General features: G+C 29.8%; 1 protein-coding gene across 7 annotated transcripts in view; it reads left to right on the forward strand.

Moving 5' to 3' along the window:
• Reps (RALBP1 associated Eps domain containing) overlaps positions 1-18,853 on the forward strand; it is a 103,687-nt gene that overhangs the window by 68,722 nt on the left and 16,112 nt on the right. For all 7 annotated transcript variants that reach the window (XM_076517838.1, XM_076517837.1, XM_076517842.1 and 4 more), the window contains 5 exons: positions 5,385-5,499; positions 12,642-12,787; positions 16,180-16,244; positions 16,556-16,690; positions 17,230-17,269. In XM_076517838.1, the coding sequence (XP_076373953.1) occupies positions 5,385-5,499; positions 12,642-12,787; positions 16,180-16,244; positions 16,556-16,690; positions 17,230-17,269 (501 nt within the window). The remainder of the gene's footprint in view (positions 1-5,384; positions 5,500-12,641; positions 12,788-16,179; positions 16,245-16,555; positions 16,691-17,229; positions 17,270-18,853) is intronic.

The following is an 18,853-nucleotide window of genomic DNA, read 5'->3' on the forward strand; positions in this document are numbered from 1 at the left end:
GCACCAGGGCTCTGGATGATCAAGCTCAGTGTTATCAATACTTATCTTGATATTCCTATAGTAGAATCTTCCTGGAGATTTATAAGGTTTGTGCATAAGGGTCAAGTGCTATAGTTCTGGGTTCTTCCTTTTCCTCATCACCTGCATTTGTTATACCTGTGCACTAGTCATTATATAGATGACAGGCTCCTTCTAGCTTCATTCCCTCAATTAGCAGAATAGTACTCTTACATTATTCTTTCAGAAACCACAAAAGCAGGCTTCTTTATGGGATTGAAGAAATCAATTTTGTCACAGGCACAATATCTCATCCATTTTTGTGTGCTTTTCAATACTTATTTAAGTTGCACTCAACAAACCCATCTTAAGCTTCAAGCCATGGAAAGAACCATTAGTCTTTTACTTCTGTCTCTTTCTTCTACTGTGCAAATGGGATGTAGGTATCCCTCAAGCCTCTCATCCTTTTGAGATAACTGCATATAAGGTTCCATCAGTGGTTACTGCATGACTAATGGATCATTCATTCTGAACCTTTGAATCATCCTGTCTCATTACTCAGGAACAATATTGTCGATTGTGAATGATGGTTGGATTGGAGCAATACTACTCTTGGGATACCCATTCCACCAACTCATCCTGATATTCATCTGTTCACAGATGCATCTTTTCAGGAATGGGAACTCACCTTCAAGGTCAGGAGTTCCAGGGTGCTTGGACAAAAGACGGGTTGACCCTCCATATCAATATTCTCAAACTTTTTCAATAAATTGGGCAAGGGTTTGAAGTCTCTCTCTTTTGAAGACAATTTCACGTTTGTATCTCAGATATCTCTTCAAGGAGGAACACTTTCTTGAGAACTTTGTTTTCTTACCTTGAATCCTCTCTACTGGTCTCATTCCCATCATATGTCTTTTAACATGTCATGTTTCAGGAACACCTCTTTTGACCCAACCGGATTGTTTCGACAGAATGGATGTAATATCATGAAGTTTTTTGGTGGATTTGCTCTTAGTTCAGGTTTCCAACAATTGATGCCTTTGCAACTCCTTTGAATTCTCAACTGCAGTTGTTTTGGTCTTCAATACATCATTCTCAAATGGTGGCAGTAAATGCATTCAGTCAAACTTTGACAGGTTTACATCTGTATGCCTTTTCCCCAGTTCAACTATAGCCCTAGGTTCTGACTATGGTGTGTTCTACTCTCTTTCATGTTCCCTAGCTGCACCTTATTGGCCCACTCAAGCATGGTTCCCACTTCTTTAGTATCTGCAGGTGTGTCCATGTCTCTTTAAAATCTGTGCTGAGATAACCCTAATCAGACATTCTCCACCCAGATGATTTGGAATTTGGTCTTTATGCTTGGAAGTTACATGGTTCTTTGCACAACATAATGGTTTAACTTCTAAGATTTTTTTGTAGTTAACTAACTATGATTGTTTATCAACGGAAATGGAATATTTATTGTCAGTGGTGTATTCAAAGGAAGTTAAGCCTTTTTTATCTAGAAGTGTTTATCATATCCCATTTTCTAACTTATGTATTTGAGAATGGGCTCACTTTGTCTACTATAGTTTTATATAAGGCATCCTTATCTACTATTTTTGTTCTTTGTTCCCTTTCTCTCGTAAATTGTAGTTTTTTTTTGTTAGTATTGGCTTGTGGACATTTCTGGTCAGAGTTGTTTGCAATCCATGTGCATATGACTCTATTATTCTACATTTATTCTGCTTTACCCTGATAGATCTTTTATTCCCAAGACTTTAGCAGTTAGGGAAGAGGCAAAGATCCTTCTCACCAATCCATTTGCCCGCCATTTCTCACCTTTATGACCAGTTTGATCCTTATCGTTTGTTATGCTTCATCATGGCCCCTAAATGTTATATGGCTCATGCTTACTCATTTTGATGGAATTATGAAATGATTGTTTATTTGTTAAGATACTTCAATTTCCCATGACTTATTTCCCATTGCTCTAATGAGGTGGCTTCACATATTGATTCACATGGCATATAATGGATTATCATTATGGGAGAGGAGTATTTTATGTCACATCTCGCCAGGTTTGTCATATCTGTACATCATTAATCACCTGGTTGAATTGTCCTCTGGAAGACATTATGTTGGCTGGTATGTGGACAACTACTAATTCTTTCCTACCTTTTAATTAGATGATCTTGTAGTATCTTTTTTATTATCCCTTGAAGCTATTTTGACTACATCTGTTAGACTTTAACTAGAGGTATTTTCCTCAGTTATATACACTTTTTTTTTCTTCTAGGGTTTATTTAGTTTTCATTGGATCCCACTCCACACTGAGAGTTGTCCAAGCAGGTATAACTTTTATTCTCATTTCTGCACTAGCAACCACTTTCACCATAATCAATACAGGTTGCAACAGGCTCTGTCAAAATGGGGTGTTCCATAAGACCATTTAGGCACCTACTAAATGTTATTACTCTCTTATAGATTATCACTTATGGACAATCATGAGTAAAACAAAAGGGGATCCTGCCCATCATTGCCAATCTTTAGGTTGAATAAATTGGGATTAGTTAGCTTTTAAAAATCTACTTAACTTTATTCACCTTTTGCATAGTTTCTGGAGCACTGTTCCTCAGAATTCCCCAACACCCCTTGACTGTATTAGTGGAGCTCAAAGTTAGGAGTCCTATTAGAGTCCTTAGATGTTTTTTTCAGAATGACACCCAGCCTCCATGGGAGCTTACTTGGTAATTCTGGTTCAGATTTGACATAAAACAATCCAGCTTGGGAGTGCATGGCCCTTCTCTTTGATCACTAGTAGTTTCATATATTGATCATGGAAGGTGGCCCACTATCTCCTCATAAGTCCAAATGCAAAGTGATCCCAACCTAGGCCCTTGGTTGAGCACAGGTGGAATACTCCTTTTCCATTTGGCTGGAAAGTGAGAATGACTGCTCATAATTCCAAACCAAATGTGTTTTGTTTTTTTGGTTGAGTACAACATACACAATCCTGTTATTCCAAGCCTAAGGTGTTCTCTTTTGGACTTCTTTAGGTGAAGGAGAAAGTTTATCCACTCTGTGTTGCTTATTCTCTTATCTTGATTCTGGTGGTGTGAAGTGCAACACTCAATGGCTACAGGTTGGAATCCAATCAAAGTGTGTGTGTGTGTGTGTGTATATATAAAACAATGTAGTCCAATAACTCTAGCTACCAAAATGGGATATAGGTACCACAACCCCTTAATTTCAACCCTGAGTAGTGGAACCTTAGCTATCTGGTTGGGGCTGTTCTAAACTGATGATAACTCACACTGTATTCCACCTTTGATATAGAAACTAAGTTCCAGGTGAAGAGCATACCTGTTCTGGATGAAGTCAGTTTCCCCACTCTTTGTACCATTTTTTATGTTGGTACACTCTAGTTGTATGTAGATTCTTTCTCTAAAGATCATGCCTGCACCAGCTCCTTCACCTTATCAATGTGGGTTTCTATGTATATTGTTAGCAGATTGTAAATATGTTTTGGAAGTTAATGTTTTCATAAACTTATAATGTATTTCCAATAATTGTTGCCTCTTCTGACACTAAAAGCTGGTTCTTTGCTAACTACAGGGTGTCCAAAGTTTTTAAATCATATGTGATTTGTAGCTTTTCTTAATATCAGTTATATGACTGATTACAGCACTGTCAAAGCATAAGAAGCTCAAGTTAATCTTTGTGTAACCCAAACTTGTTTGAATTAGAAGAACCACACTTTGAACACATTCTGTGAAATTTGTTAAGGTGCCTTTGGTTTTATACTCTTTGAACACCCTGTAGATTTAATAGATCTTATTACAGGATTAAACTAATATTTTTGTTGTTGTTGTTTTTTTTCCTTTTTTTACAGACTCATTTTTATTATTTCTCAGTCTTAAAAATACCTGTTAAAAATAATAAAGATGAAGTGTAAATTTACATTTCAGTTTTATTTATTGTATTATGTTGCACCTTTTGTTTATCTTATATGTATTTACCATTATTAAATATTTCTCACAGTTCTTAAAAAACTTGGTTTACATTTGTCATCTTAAGATAAAAGTTCCCTCTTTCTTCCCATAAAAAATTAATATGCTAATATTATTTATTGTATAAAATGTTCTGCATTTCTTTAGAAGGGGATATTCTATTTTGTAACAAAGTACATTAAACTACATTATGTATATAATTTACTTCAGATGTTTATAAGTCAAACTATAACAATTTTCTTGTTTGTTCTTGATGTCTGTTTTTAGCAGTTTCCAAATCCAGTTATTTGTGTGTGTTTGTGTGTGTATTTATATATTCCCACTTTTCACTCCATTTCATTGCAACTCCAAATAGGCTTTATTAATGAGCACAGGCTGTTCCTATGGTAGAGCTCTGGATTACGATGCTAGTGAGTTCAAATCCATGTAACAGAAAAAAAATATTTCCTTTTTTCTAGTTGTGGGTGTATAATAACTTAGATTGAGTGCTGCTGACTAGTTGCCTTTTTACTGGTCAACAGTTTGAAGTTAGGGAAGGTGAAAAGTTATCATTAGTAGCTTTTCCATAAATAAAATACAGATGCATTATATTTATATTTTTATCTTCTTTAATTCATTTTTTCTTTCAATTTGCAAAGTTACTGCATTTTAATTTGGCCATCAACTCTCGTTTTTTGAGCTTTATCTATGATATATTGTTGTTCTTTCCTTTTTTAATATAGTTATAATAACCATAATAATTATAGTTTTCTGTTCTACTGCAATTTTGCTGTATAGTTGGTTTATTCTTTTCATAAGTGTTACTTTTTGGGCTTTTTAAATAATTTTTTCAACTTGTTTTATTTTTGTTAGCATAACATAGACTTTGGAACTTTCAATTTCATCAGATGTGTATTTCTTTCCTTGCCTGCATCTAATTTAATTTTTGTTCAAAATTTCTATTAAAATTTCCGTATGACATTTCTCTATTTAATTATCTTTTTCATCTTACTATTTGCCATATCCTGCTATATAAATGTCATATACCATAGCTAAGAAGGTGTATTTCTTGACACTGGATAAAAATTTGAAACATTTGTGTCTCTAATCTAATATTTCAATTCATTTATTCAATCTGAATTTTTTTTTTTATAATGTAATGTTTCAGTTCTGTAGTCAATGACTGACTGACTTAAACATTCATATACTTTTTAAAATTTTCATCCCATTTTTTATTGTTACAGTATTCCTAGTTGCATTTGTAATGCTTTGCACCTTCTCTTCTATTTGTTTTAGGTGTTCATTCACATAGTTTCTGTTGTCTGTACATCAATTTAAGATACTTATACTTCTTTACCACTTATAGTTTTTGTTCTTTTTACTTCTGGCTTTCACCCTCTTTTTCTTTTGTAGGTCAAGGCTCAGGAGTTATTCCACCCCCTCCAAAGCCTACAGTAACACAGTCCACTTCAGGTGACATGCCAGCAACAGCAGCATCTGATATCACTGGACAACCGTCCACAACTAGGTAAAAGAACTTTAAATATTTCCTGGCTTTGGCATAGCTTCAAACTGGAAAATTATACTTTCATTGGTAAATCACAAAGACATGTTAAGTTTGATTGTTTTATCTTATTACAATATAAGGAATTGGGGTTTAATGCCCTTGTTTTTTTTATATTCTCTATTATTTGATCTGTCTTATATTACCTTGATTGCTGTTTAATTTTATCTCATGATATGAAGGGGAGATAAAAGATTTTACTTTTTGGAAAATGAGTTTAAATACGTAGAGGATGTTAGAAACTTCAGAACTATGCACAACAGTTTACAAATGCATGTGTTCACTTCTAAATGTTCGTAATGTATGTACTGCATAAACATCAATATATATACCAAAAAAATATTCCATCTATACACACCCGTATGCATCAAGAACAACTTATAGTGACTGAGTTTACTTCTATTTGTTGAGTGGGTGCCATTATCTAATTATGATTTATCATAAAACATATTTCAAATCCAGATCTCAAAAAATACACTTTCTTTAGTTCATGCATAAGGTGTCATTAATGGTTTTAGAGTAAGATTTCAGTTAATGAATGTTTATCACTACTTCTTGACTTTTCATCATAATTTTTTATCATAAAAATCTACAGTTATCAATCTCAAGAGAAGGATAATGGTAAAAAAATTAAGTTAACAGTTAGCGTCATTTTTATTAGTACTGGAAAGTTTGATAAAATTTCAGTCAGTCATTTGATTGTATTAGGCACAAAAATTTTTATTGGTTATTTATGTTTTGTACAATAAATCAGTTATTATTGCTTTCTGTTACATACTGTGAATAGTTGTTCTGATCATGGTAAACTTTAAGACAATTTATATATTTATTTTTAAAATACCATCAGCTCTTTATATCAATAGCTTTAAGATTAAGTGATAATGGTATTTGAAAAATAAATATATAAATTTGTAGTCATGTAAATATCTTGTATATAATCTGCAAATCAGATATTACATAGAATTAGATACAAGTTTATCTGCATTTGGTGTTCTATCAACAAAAAAAAGAAATCACAAAATGAACATAAATCTACTTCTGAATAATTCTAAAAAATTCACAAGATATTTTAAAGATGCCACAAAATAATAAATACCTTAATTTAGGAGCTTTTGTGGCATCTTTAAAATATATTGTGAATTTTTTAGAATTATTCAAAAGTAGATTTATGTTCATTTTGTGATTTCTTTTTTTGTTGACAGAACATCTGATGCAGATAAACTTGTATCTAATCCTGTGTAATATCTGATTTGCAGATTATATACAAGATATTTACATGACTACAAAGTTTAATAGTTCACACATCTACAAAATATTTGAGATCTAGTGTGATAAGATAAATGTCAGCATGCTCTTTCAACTTTGGTTAGTTTTATAAATTAGTGAGGTTTTCTTGAAAAGCTCTATCTTTTAAACCACTTGAGATCCTAATGCATGATCTAGTTGAAACTTTGTTGTTGTTTTATAACTGAATAGCAATATTGGCTTTTTATCAAGTGAATCATGTTCACTCTGTTAATTTGAAAATATCTTCAATATTTTTTTCACTTAGTTTCTTGCAACATGAACTGCAGATAAAAAAATTTAATACTTTGTCACAGCAGCAACTTATTTTAGCACTTTGATTTTAATGTTTATATGTTACAAAACAATGCTATCTATGCACAGGATTAATTCACAGGTACTTAACAATACAAAATGTGCATTTACAACACGTTCTAACATATTTTAAAAATATATCTAAAATTTATACAAGTTTTTTAATCACTGTGTATATGATATTGCATTAGCATGTATTGCTTTAAGATAAGTAATTCAGGTAATGATAATAATAATAATTAATAATAAATAATTTATGTTACTTTATGCTTAATCTAGTTTATTTAACTTAACAGCTTGTTGTTTATGCAGTTGGTGATATAAATAGTGCCTAATTAATTGTTAGGTCTGTTGTATCCCAGCTGGCCTGATGAACCCTAGTGTTATATGAAAGGTGTTATTTACATTAGAAGGTATATAGCATCTTAATATTTCATCTTAAGTAAAAAGATTGAATGTAAACTCTCTGTTTTGTTGATGCTGGAAAAAGCAATATATCCTACAGTAGAAGACTGTACTTAGACCTACATGCAGTTTTATTTTCATACCAACATGGTAATTGATAAAATATTATTAAAAAATTGCTTTTTTTTGCAGGATTAACAGTATTTTTAGAAAAATACTCTTTAATTCTCAAAATTAGAGAATTAGATCTTTCTGTCATAGAATTTGACCAAATACAACATTTTGAAAAACACTTATCACTGCTACTTTTAGATTCTACATAGTTTGATAAATGTTGAAACCATGGGTTGCACATTGGTTTCCTTACCTATTACCTAAAACCCAGTATGTATGTAACCAGTGACAAGATCATGAAGAAGCTTAGGAATTCTTGTGTAGTTTTGGTAGCTCTATAATTGTATGTTTTTGTGATACTTATTCTCATTTATGATTTCTATATTGACAATTTTAGGCTCTTTAGTATGGTTATGAAACCCAGTAATATCGCTTGTATTGGGTTCTGGTACGGCTCTTTAGTATGGTTATGAAACCCAGTAATATCGCTTGTATTGGGTTCTGGTACGGCTCTTTAGTATGGTTATGAAACCCAGTAATATCGCTTGTATTGGGTTCTGGTACTCATTATCTCCTATATAAAAAAATACAAGTGTAATAAAAAAGGAAGAATAAACAGGTTTACATGTGCTTCAAAAAGTTACATCTACATCTTAATTTTTTTTTTACAAAATGATATCTCTCTGTTTTTTTATATATTTATTTTTTTCCCAGCTGCTTGAGTTTGGGTATGTGAGAAGCTAGCATTCACTCTTACTGCAGGTTGCATGCTGTTGTGGATTACTGCCATAGTAGCATGTGACTTTATGGAATTTTACATTTTTAAAGCTTGCCTGAATTTTTCATAAGTTTTCTAAGTGAATAGAATTTAAAAAATTATATAATTTTATCTGTGTTTTTTTTTTACTATTATCTAAGAAAAGTTCAAATAGGATATGCATTTATGTAAGTTTTTTGTCACCTAATAATTTGTAGTTTGATCTACATGTTTTTAATTTTTCTGTAAGTCCTGAAGAATATCTAGAATATTAATTAGTTGCCAATGAAATCCAATTTATATGTATTCTTAACTTGAATATCTTGTTGTAAACTCAGCTAACCTGTAATTACAACTAAGATTTACCTGACTACATTGCATTTTCTTAAAATGTGGACTGTATAATTGAATATCAAGTTTTGAATTGATTGTTTTTCTTTTGTATAGTAGCTTTAATAGTGAAAAAATATGTCCACTCTTGGTTTTACAAATTTTCTTACTTTCCTCAAACTTAAGCATGAAGTGGAAACATCCTTTTGTTTTTCTTTTGATTGATAGGGAGTAATTGGTTTTTGACATGATTTGTGTGTAACTAATTAAAAGGTCAGAAACTCACAAACTGGAAGAAACATGTTAGAATTAATAATTAAGAAAAATTATTGCAGTAACAGCATCAGTTTTCTTTTTGAATAATAAAGAAGTAATACTAAAAATTTTAAACCTGTTTGTTTTATAAACTAAGTAAAAATAGGTGAGTTTTTGAATTTCTTTTTTTTAAAGGCTATTTGGTATGATTTATTGCCAGATGGATGTGATTTTTTTTCTTTGAAGAATTAATTTTGGACCCTGGTTTATTTTCTATAATACAAGTAGCTTAATGTTGTGTTTGATTAGTAGCTTAATGTTTTGTTTGATTATTTCTTTTCTAGCACTTCTCAGGATGGAAAAAACAATTGAATTTGATAAATATAAATAACTTAAGCAGGCTCTTCATCAAAATCGTTTGTGTTCAAATGTAGTGTTCACTTATCAAAATTATTATTTATTTAGTAAGAGGTTACTGAATAAGTGAAGGCAAAGCCAGGCTTAGGCTCTCTTTATTAGTTATTTAAAAAGTTTAATAATACAGTGCCATAAAGAAAAGTACAAAAGCAAGTAACACGACTAGCTTGTGAGTTAAAAAGTAAAGTATAACAGTAAATATTATTATGTCTTACCCATGTTAATGCTTAAAGCAGTATATCACTTACTACATTGAAAGTTAACCATGAATAAAGGGAATGTCAATTAATTTGTTGTACAGAATGAAATCATAATTTTAAATTAATTTTTATGCAGACAGATACCTTTTAAATAAATGATAGTTAAACATTATCTATTATTTATAGCCCTGATGACCAATGTTTTAGAAATTATCAAGTAATATTTTATAATTGTACTTTCCTTAATGTTGTTATTTAAACAAAAATAATTCAAAACAATTCGATGCCTACGTCTGAAACATACTAAAAAATAGTTAATAAATTTAGATTAAACATCTCAATGTGTTAAAAAAACTTGTGTTCTAAAGTTATTTCTTTAAACTTAGTTTAATATAAGTTTCTCTTCTTATTTACCAGTCATTTTAATTTTTTGTTTATAATTTAATCAACATTGAGTGTAGAAGGAAAGAGAATAATTGAAAGGAAGCACTGAAAATAATTAAAATGAGCCACATAACAGTTGTAACTTAGTTGAATCTTGTGTTTTTCAAGAAACAATTACAAATTTCAGGGTTACCAAAATTCACTTTGTGTATGATATTGACAGAAAGATGTATACAGATTTGTTCGTGGTCAACAAACTTAAAATAATTATTTTTAGGATTTTATAAAACAGTACAGTTTAATTCTTGTAAAATGATCTAGTTGTTACAATGAATTTACAAACTGGAAAAGAATATAATAGAATGAAAGAAATCAGTTAAACTTAATGTTTTAATTTTTTGATCATTTACTCTGTTTTATTGTGTTGTCTGTTGTTTCTGTAATGAACAGAAACAGGATTATATATTGCAGGGAAAGTTACCAATATGCCATTACATGTGTTCATTTTGTTTTTTATTTAAAAAAAAATCTAATATGTTGCTTTAGAGTGTTAATAATAGGTTAGGACTGTTAGGACTTGAAAATTTAAGTTGTGTGGTTGGTAGAAAACAAAAGTAGTAAGTCAAAACATGGTGAGGTTCCACAATGTAGATAGTTTAAATCTGTAAGAAAAGCTAAGTTGAAGTAACAAGGACTGAATCAGTGGATTTATGAAAGTTTTATGTAAAAATGCTCTTCTTTTAATAGTGTTATTACATAGAATGACACAAAACAGTGGAGTGTAATGGTCATAAAAGAAAATATTTTAAAATTTCAAAACAGTATGGGTCAGTAATTACATAAAAGTATAATGTATGTATGTGTTCTAACTCATTTTGTATTATGTATCGGAATAAAAAAACAAAATTAGGCTTAGCATTAATGATAATTGTATGTAGCAGATAGCTTTTGAAAATTCATGCTAAGTAGAGTTAAGATTTCATGGCAAATATTGATTGTTTTTCTTTTAGTATTATTATTTGTTTTGTCTTTGCCATATTGAGCTTCATTCACGCTAAGTAGTAGTAGTACAGCTCTTATAATTAGGTAGTTAATTTTGACTTGAGCTTGCTTGAGTTAAAAGTTATCATGCTGAGCATTCATGAACATTTTGTAGTTACTTTCTTCACCTTTTTTTTTAACTTGCACTGTCTTGGGAACTTAGACGAAGGTAAGGGCATCTTCCAGATAATTGAATGTGAATTCTTAATAAAGTGAATGAATTTTGTGTACATTTTAGTATTGCCTTGCTTTTAGTGCTTGCTGAGTTTGTAAGTAATTTAAGGAAAACTATTATATGCATGTAGAATGAAATCTTGTGCCATCAGTGTAATTGTGGAGCATTTACAATATACATCCTTTTATTAAATAATGTTATTTTAATAAATTGTACCTGCTTCTGCTAAAAATTTACTACAGATAACAACTGAAACTTCTGTCCTTCCTTTCAAAATGTCATGGTTGTATATTAGTAGATGGTATGCAACATTCTTTGCATCCTTATCTCAATAAAAACATTTTGTACAACTATATATATTCACAAATAAATTACATTGCTAACTAATTCTCTTAGTAATGTTGTAAATGTTTAAATGAACATTGTTTTTAATCAGTGGTTGTGGAAAAGGAGTGCTATGAAAGATATCAACTGCATCTTTTTTCCCTTTCATAATATAAATATGTGCTATCTTTGTTATTGTTTATTTCATTATTTTTAGAACCATCAGCACATCAAGGTTCCTTTAGTTGCACATTTTTGAAATACAGAAGAAAAGTAGCTTTGCTCATGATCTGTTTTCTAGTAATTGTTAAATACATCTTTCAGTAGTTAGCACTAGAGTATTTAGGAAAATTACTTTTCATTGCAAGTTGTTTAATAGTGGATCAGTCTTGCACAGTACAAAATCATCTTTATGATATAGATATATTACAAAGCTTTGTGCACAGCATAAAGTTCAAAGACTTTATAAATTATTTTTAAAAATGTTTACATGTAACACTTGAAAATTATCACAAACAATTATGTTATTTAAATCTGTTCAGGTATTTCAGATTGTCTTATTAAATATTTTATATCTTGGTAAATTATTTAATTGTTCAAACAAGTTATTGCATCATACATAATGTGTTTTTGTTATTGTTTTTTTAAATTTTCTTTTACTTTTTCATGATACAAATATATTTAATTGGTGGTATGCCATATTGTATTACTATCAGTCATTTACTATTTTTCCACAGAAGCTGTAAGAGCTTGTACTTTTGTCTTGAGGTCCAGAAATTACTTTACTTAAGTAAAGCAACTGTGCAATACCAAAAGTTAAGACTGAAAATTAACTTTTGAAAGTAGAGAGAGCAATTTTTTGAATAAGTCTTAACAAGTATTTAGTTCAACAAGTAACAGTATTTTTCAGGTGAACAGCATGTTTCAAGTTGAATGGCTTAAAAATCTGTTTGTTATGAAAAGAAAAATTATATAAGCATATAAAACTTACAGTATTCATACTCTTTTATACAGGACTTTTAATGATAGTTTCCTTTGTTAATGATATGGATTTTTTTTTTTTTATTTACATTGTACACTTAACTAATATGCTATTTACTGACAGTTCATTCTCTGGTACTACAAGCCAGGGAACCAGTCAAGGACCACCTTTACTTCCACAGGGACCCAAAAAGGAACCGCCACCACCTCCTCCACCTCGGCCCCGCAGCAATCATGCTCGCAGTTCGTCCTTAGACCTGAATAAGTTTGGTGAGCAAATTGCTGTTTTTTTAACTGTGTAATGCATTCTATATTGAAATATTATGAAACAAAGGACCAGACTTTGCTAAAACTATTCAAATTATAATGTTCTTGATGTCATTATAACTATAGCTATAAAATGAACCAAATAATCAGTGAAACAGCACTTACCATTAACAGTTCAAAAGCATATATTGCATTCAGAGTCTTGTTATTAAATAAGTTATAAGGGCATAAACAGTACAAGGGCTGTACATTTTGTTTGAATATTTTTGCAACTTTTAATGATATCTGTGGGATAAAAACTTTACATATTACCTTTTCAAGTTTTTCTATGCATCTTACTAACTCTGAAGTTAAGAACCACTGTATTTTATATATTATAGGTATAGATTTATAAATTTGATAGCTATCTTTTATCTTGTTTCACAATTTCCTTGTCAACTTGTAAATAAAATCATTTTTTTACATTTATATCATTTGCTTTTTTGTACATCTTCTTACATAATTCTAAATAAGTAATCATTTTAAAATTTTATTCCTTTCAAAGATTATTTACCTTTTCATGTATACATTTTAAAATGTTAATCATTTTTGCAAATTGGACATTAATAGGAAAAAAGGATCCAAAATGAATAAACTACAAAACATATTAACCCTTGACTTTAAACTACATTAGTGGTAAACTCTTGCACTTGATTACTGTTAGCACACTCTTCAAATTCTGCCTAATTTATTTTTTTTTTTTTTTATTTGTTTCAGAAAAGTTCTCAGTAACTTGGTTGTTTTTATGTAACCTACATCTGTCTTGCATATAGTATTATGATAAATTGGAGAAAATAGTATTGAGGTATTTTCAGTTAACCCTGTTGCCATGGTTATTATTTACTGTGCATATTAAACTACTTTTTGTTTATGTTATACAAGTTAGTATAGCATGAAATCTTAGTTGATAATACATACTTTAATAGTATACAAGTTTTAAGTTCTTAATTTCATAAGGTAATATTTATAAAATCTTGAATTTCTCTGAGTGTAACACATGTGACACATTTGCTTTAGGTATTATCTCTATTTTATCCACCACCCTTCCAGTAAGTACAAAATTAAATATAAGTTACTCACTATGAAATTCTCATACCTCAGCAAAACCATAATTTTTATAGTCTTCAATTTTGTTTAGCAAATAGAAAATCAGTCCTCTTCTGTCACACCCTTTGTTTCAAGATTTGTTAACAATATATATGTAAAAATGGCTCGTTTGGGTTGAGAAAATATTTTACGTAGAGGAACGAACAATGTTTCTGCCTTCTTCAGACATCATCAGGTTCACAAAGAAAGAATGAGGTAACTGACCGGAAATTGACCACATGTTTGAAAGGGGATGTGTAACTGAGTGTCGGAATATAGAGGGCATGCTTAGATGTTTGAATATATAATTTTATATTATTTATTTTATTATTATTATTTATTATATTATTTTTAATATAGGTATAAAGGTGTTCCTTTGTATTGGTTTAATTTGGGCTTGAGTTGTTGTATAAGTAAGGCTTCTTTAATTTTGTGTTTGTTTATGTTTGTTTCTTTATTTAGAATTTGAGTGTTTTCTATGGTTATGTTGTGTTTATATGACTTGCAGTGTTTGAAAACATGTGAAGGTGACTTTTTATGTTCTTTGAATCTGATTTCCATTTTCCTACTTGTTTCTCCAATATAGAAGTCGTGGCAGTTATCACATTGTATTTTATAAATAATGTTGGTGTGGTGTTTGTCAGTGTAGTTTTTACATAGTATAGACCTCAGTTTTGAGCCTGTTTTTTTTAATAAATTTGGTATTAACTGGAATGTCATAGTTTGTTACTAGTTTTTGCCAAATGTTGGTTACTTTTCTGCTGATGTCGGGAATATATGGTATGCAGCAGTATAAGGTTTCGTGAGATATATTTACTTTTGTTGGTTGATTTTGCTTTCTGTCTAGGTGTGTGCGTATAATGTTTTCTACAGTTTGTGGAGGAAACTTATTGATGTTGATGAAGTATTGTTTTATTTTGTCTAATTCATTGTTAATTTTATCTGGTGAGCATAGTTTTATGACTGAAACTCAATATACTAAGAAACCAAATAAACACAGCCATAAAACTATGCTCACCAGATAAAATTAATGATAAATTAGACAAAATAAAACAATACTTCATCAACATCAATAAAAACTGTAGTTGTTGGAGGAAGTTTATGCTTTCAGTATGTTGTTGGTCTATGCTGCATGGTGTATTATTTAATTAAATAAAACTTATTAAAAAAGTAGAATTAAGTGTCAACAGAAAAAAAAGGATACTTTGGTAAGTACTTTATTTCTTGTTTTTCAGATTTGTTATTATAGAAGTAATTAAAATGTAAAAATAAGGATCTCTTTAGGCTAGCTAAGGTTAGATAAACAGTAATAATAATAAAAATATATCATAAGGCATGCACATTTCCCAAGTGATTTACATCTTATAATAGAATGAAAGTAGGTTCAAATGTTAATAAAACAATAAAATTTAAGTGTGAGTAACTTAGATTTCTTTCTCTGTTTTTTGGTAGTTAAAAGGTCAGTCAAATTGATTGACTTTGTGTGGAGATAGGGTTGAGAGAATTACAGGTAAAATATAAAGTTTTACTTAAAACAAACTCTTCAAATAGATTTAGGTGGTTTTAGAGATTACACAAATGAAATTTGAGATGAAGTAAAGTATTTTTAACCTTAACATGAAAATCACTTTACACATAGACTATTTAAAGCAAATACTCAATATAGTGAAGGAAAAATTTATATTTAGTTTATAAAACACTTTTCACTGAAAAATTAATTTTTTGCAGGTAAAATACTGGTAATGTTCAATGAAAAGACTGCTAAATTTTGTGAAGATATACACACTATATTAACAGTTAGAAGTATTAAATCTATAAAAACTAAATGAATGCAAATAGGTCACATGGTCATTCATGTTGACAGAGCCTGTATTGAGAGAGTTAAAACTAATTTTCCAACAAGTGTAGAGAGAATTCTCTGCAGCAATAATAGAGTTCTTTCAGGAAATGTACAAAAGTTCTTGCAAATTAGAGAGATTTCAACTGTGTTTTTTTTAGTGCAAGAATAAATAAACTGGACAGATTTAGACAAATAAAATATTTATTCAAACAAAAGAAAAAGGAAGCCTCAGAGTGCATAACCACAGATAATAGACAGTTCTTTTAAGTAAACATTTCATAGTTTTATTTGATCACTTAAATTTTTTTAAATGAGAGGAGATAGATGTTTTCACGTAAAATGCATATTATTTTCTATTAGTAATTTAGATTTAAAATGAAGGTGATAACTTTGAGTTATGGATCAGACAAAATACTTGTATACCCATCAGGAAAGACTATGCCACACTTTCTGGGTGTTCCTCCTGCAGTTCCCCCAAGAGCATCTCCTAGTACAGTAAGTTCAGAATATGCTTTGCATTTTCTTTTGTGCTTAACATATCTGTATATTAATTGTGATAGTTTGATAATTGTCTTTTTTAACATTTTTAATTATTATTCCTTAATCTGGGAAAATCTTAGTTTAAATTTTGTTCTGCTATTAATTTTTGGCTGTCAAGGTGTAACATAAAATTAACCTATAGTTTCTTTTAACTAGACATTTTCTAATTAACTCCAGTATACTCATTTTATAAACATAATAGAATTTTCTTTTAGTGTTCAGTTAATAGTGTTAAATCAGTTAAACTCATATAAACTATGATGTAGGCAGCTCCAAGGAAAGTTGGATCCCAGGATGATAATCACACAAATTTTGTTGATAATGAAGAATTTGCTGATTTCTCCCATTTTGTGGAAACGAGAACTGAAGTCACAACTCATGTTAACCATGTTTCAGTAAAGGTATGCTCAGAATCTACATATAAAGTGATACAAAAAATAAGTAAAAAAAGGAAACACAGATGCCAGCTAGTGCTGCTCATATGAAAGTTGTGTAATATAAGTACTGCAGCAGATTTGTCCTGCTTACCCAGTAATTAGGCACTAACATGTTGCATTAATTCAAAATCATTAAAACTTGAAAATAAATACTCAACTCTCACAGAAGTAGAAACTAGTATTTGCCATGGGTGAGTTCTGCAGTTCCCATAAACATTCTTTATCTGGTTTTATTTATAAAATATCTTGATTTTAATGCATAATGGGGACCAATAAATTAGTATGTGTGTTATTTTTAGTTTTGATTCATTCTTATTACAATGGCAGGTAGAGATATTTCTGAGGAGTAACTTGATAGAAATACCCTCTTGTTTTCACTAAATCATTTTCACACCTTTATCAGCAGATATTTATATTTTCAATTTCTTTCATAATGTAAATCCTATCTGAGTAACTTGTGTGTTACAATGTTACAATCAGTATCTTTTTGGCTTATATTTTAGTCAGGTGCTTTTGAAGTCTATAAGAAAACTTCTGAGTCACGTAAGTAACAGAATTTTTAATTTTGACTTTTTAGTTTTGTGTGGCGTACGTTCAGCAGATGATATTGTCTGAAATGCACTGTATTATTTCTTTAGAGACATTTTCTAAATGTATAAAACTATTTTAGTAAAACAGAGTCAAATGTTTTTTTTTCAAAAATGTGAAGTATTTAATGTATAGAAATTTAAAAAATGTCCAGAGTAGTCACAACAATATTTCAAATAAAAGAAAAACTACTAGTATTACAACAAAACCTTTTTGGTATTAAGCTGTCAGAAATGGCGATCCTGTCTAAAGAAAGTGGTAATGAAAAATAAGGATATCGTGTTATTACTTGTGTGGTCTCTGAATCAGTAATGTCTCAGAAATTGTTGTGTATCCACCACCCATTATCAATTTATGTGTCATTTAAAAGATTTATAAAATGTAACAGAATTAGTTTGCTTGATTTCTTTATTAAGGGATTTGCTATGAATTGCTGTATATTGATATAATTATGATTTAAAAATCATCAGCAAAATATTTTAATATGTAGAGAGTGTGAGATACCAGTGTTGTGAGTAGACAGATCTAAATACATAACTAAGGAAAATGTCAATCATATTAACATAAGTTTAGTAAAAATCTAAATTTAAAAAAGTTATTAACCTAAATAACCAATACATCACTGCACAATATATATGTAAAAACGGCTCGTTTGGGTTGAGAAAATATTTTACATAGAGGAGCGAACAATGTTTCGACCTCCTTTAGTCATTGTCAGGTTCACATCACTGCACAATACACACATTTATTTATAAAGCTGTTATTCAGTATTAACATAATGAAGTGGATGAATGTCATATAGATTGTTTGTATTTTGTTAAGAAATGCTTAAAAAGAGTATGTACAGTAGTAACTGCACCTATAAAGTTATAAAATTGTATTTTGGCTCAAAAGACATCAAAGAACTAGATTAAATAGATTATCCTTAATTTACTGCCAAAAATATGTTCAAACAAATATTCCACAGTGTGTGTGTGATTTATATTGAAAATAAATATAGTTCTCTTATAATTTTGTTTAAAAAAAGCAGATTTCAGGTTTGTAGTGGTACATATGCATAATATATAGAGAGAGCTATTGGCTTTCATTTGGTGAAATTAATATAATTTATTTACAAGTAAGAATAGAATACCAGCTTATTTATCTTTCCATTTTAATTCACTTTTTATAAGGCAAGTACAATAAACCCATATTCTAAAATTATATTTGATAAAGAACTACCAAGTGTATAAATAATAAATGTACCATAGAGGAAAATGGAAATACTTAGGACAGTTAAAACATTATGGTCATTGGCTAGAATGGTCTCCATACAGAAAATGCAGTAAAGTTTTTTTGATGTAAAAAAGACATTATTTTCAGTACTGTTGATCTTGCCTAGAGCTGTGTGATTAGGCTGTATGGTAAACAACGTATGAATATCAATTACATTAATTTGTGTCATGTCAAGTAATTGGTTAATTAAACTATGATTAAATTATTCAATATGCAGAAACTAATCAACTGGTGTTTCCAGATTTGGATTGGGGATATGAACAC

The sequence above is a fragment of the Tachypleus tridentatus genome, chromosome 8, assembly GCF_004210375.1.
Source record: "Tachypleus tridentatus isolate NWPU-2018 chromosome 8, ASM421037v1, whole genome shotgun sequence".
NCBI lineage: Eukaryota > Metazoa > Arthropoda > Merostomata > Xiphosura > Limulidae > Tachypleus > Tachypleus tridentatus.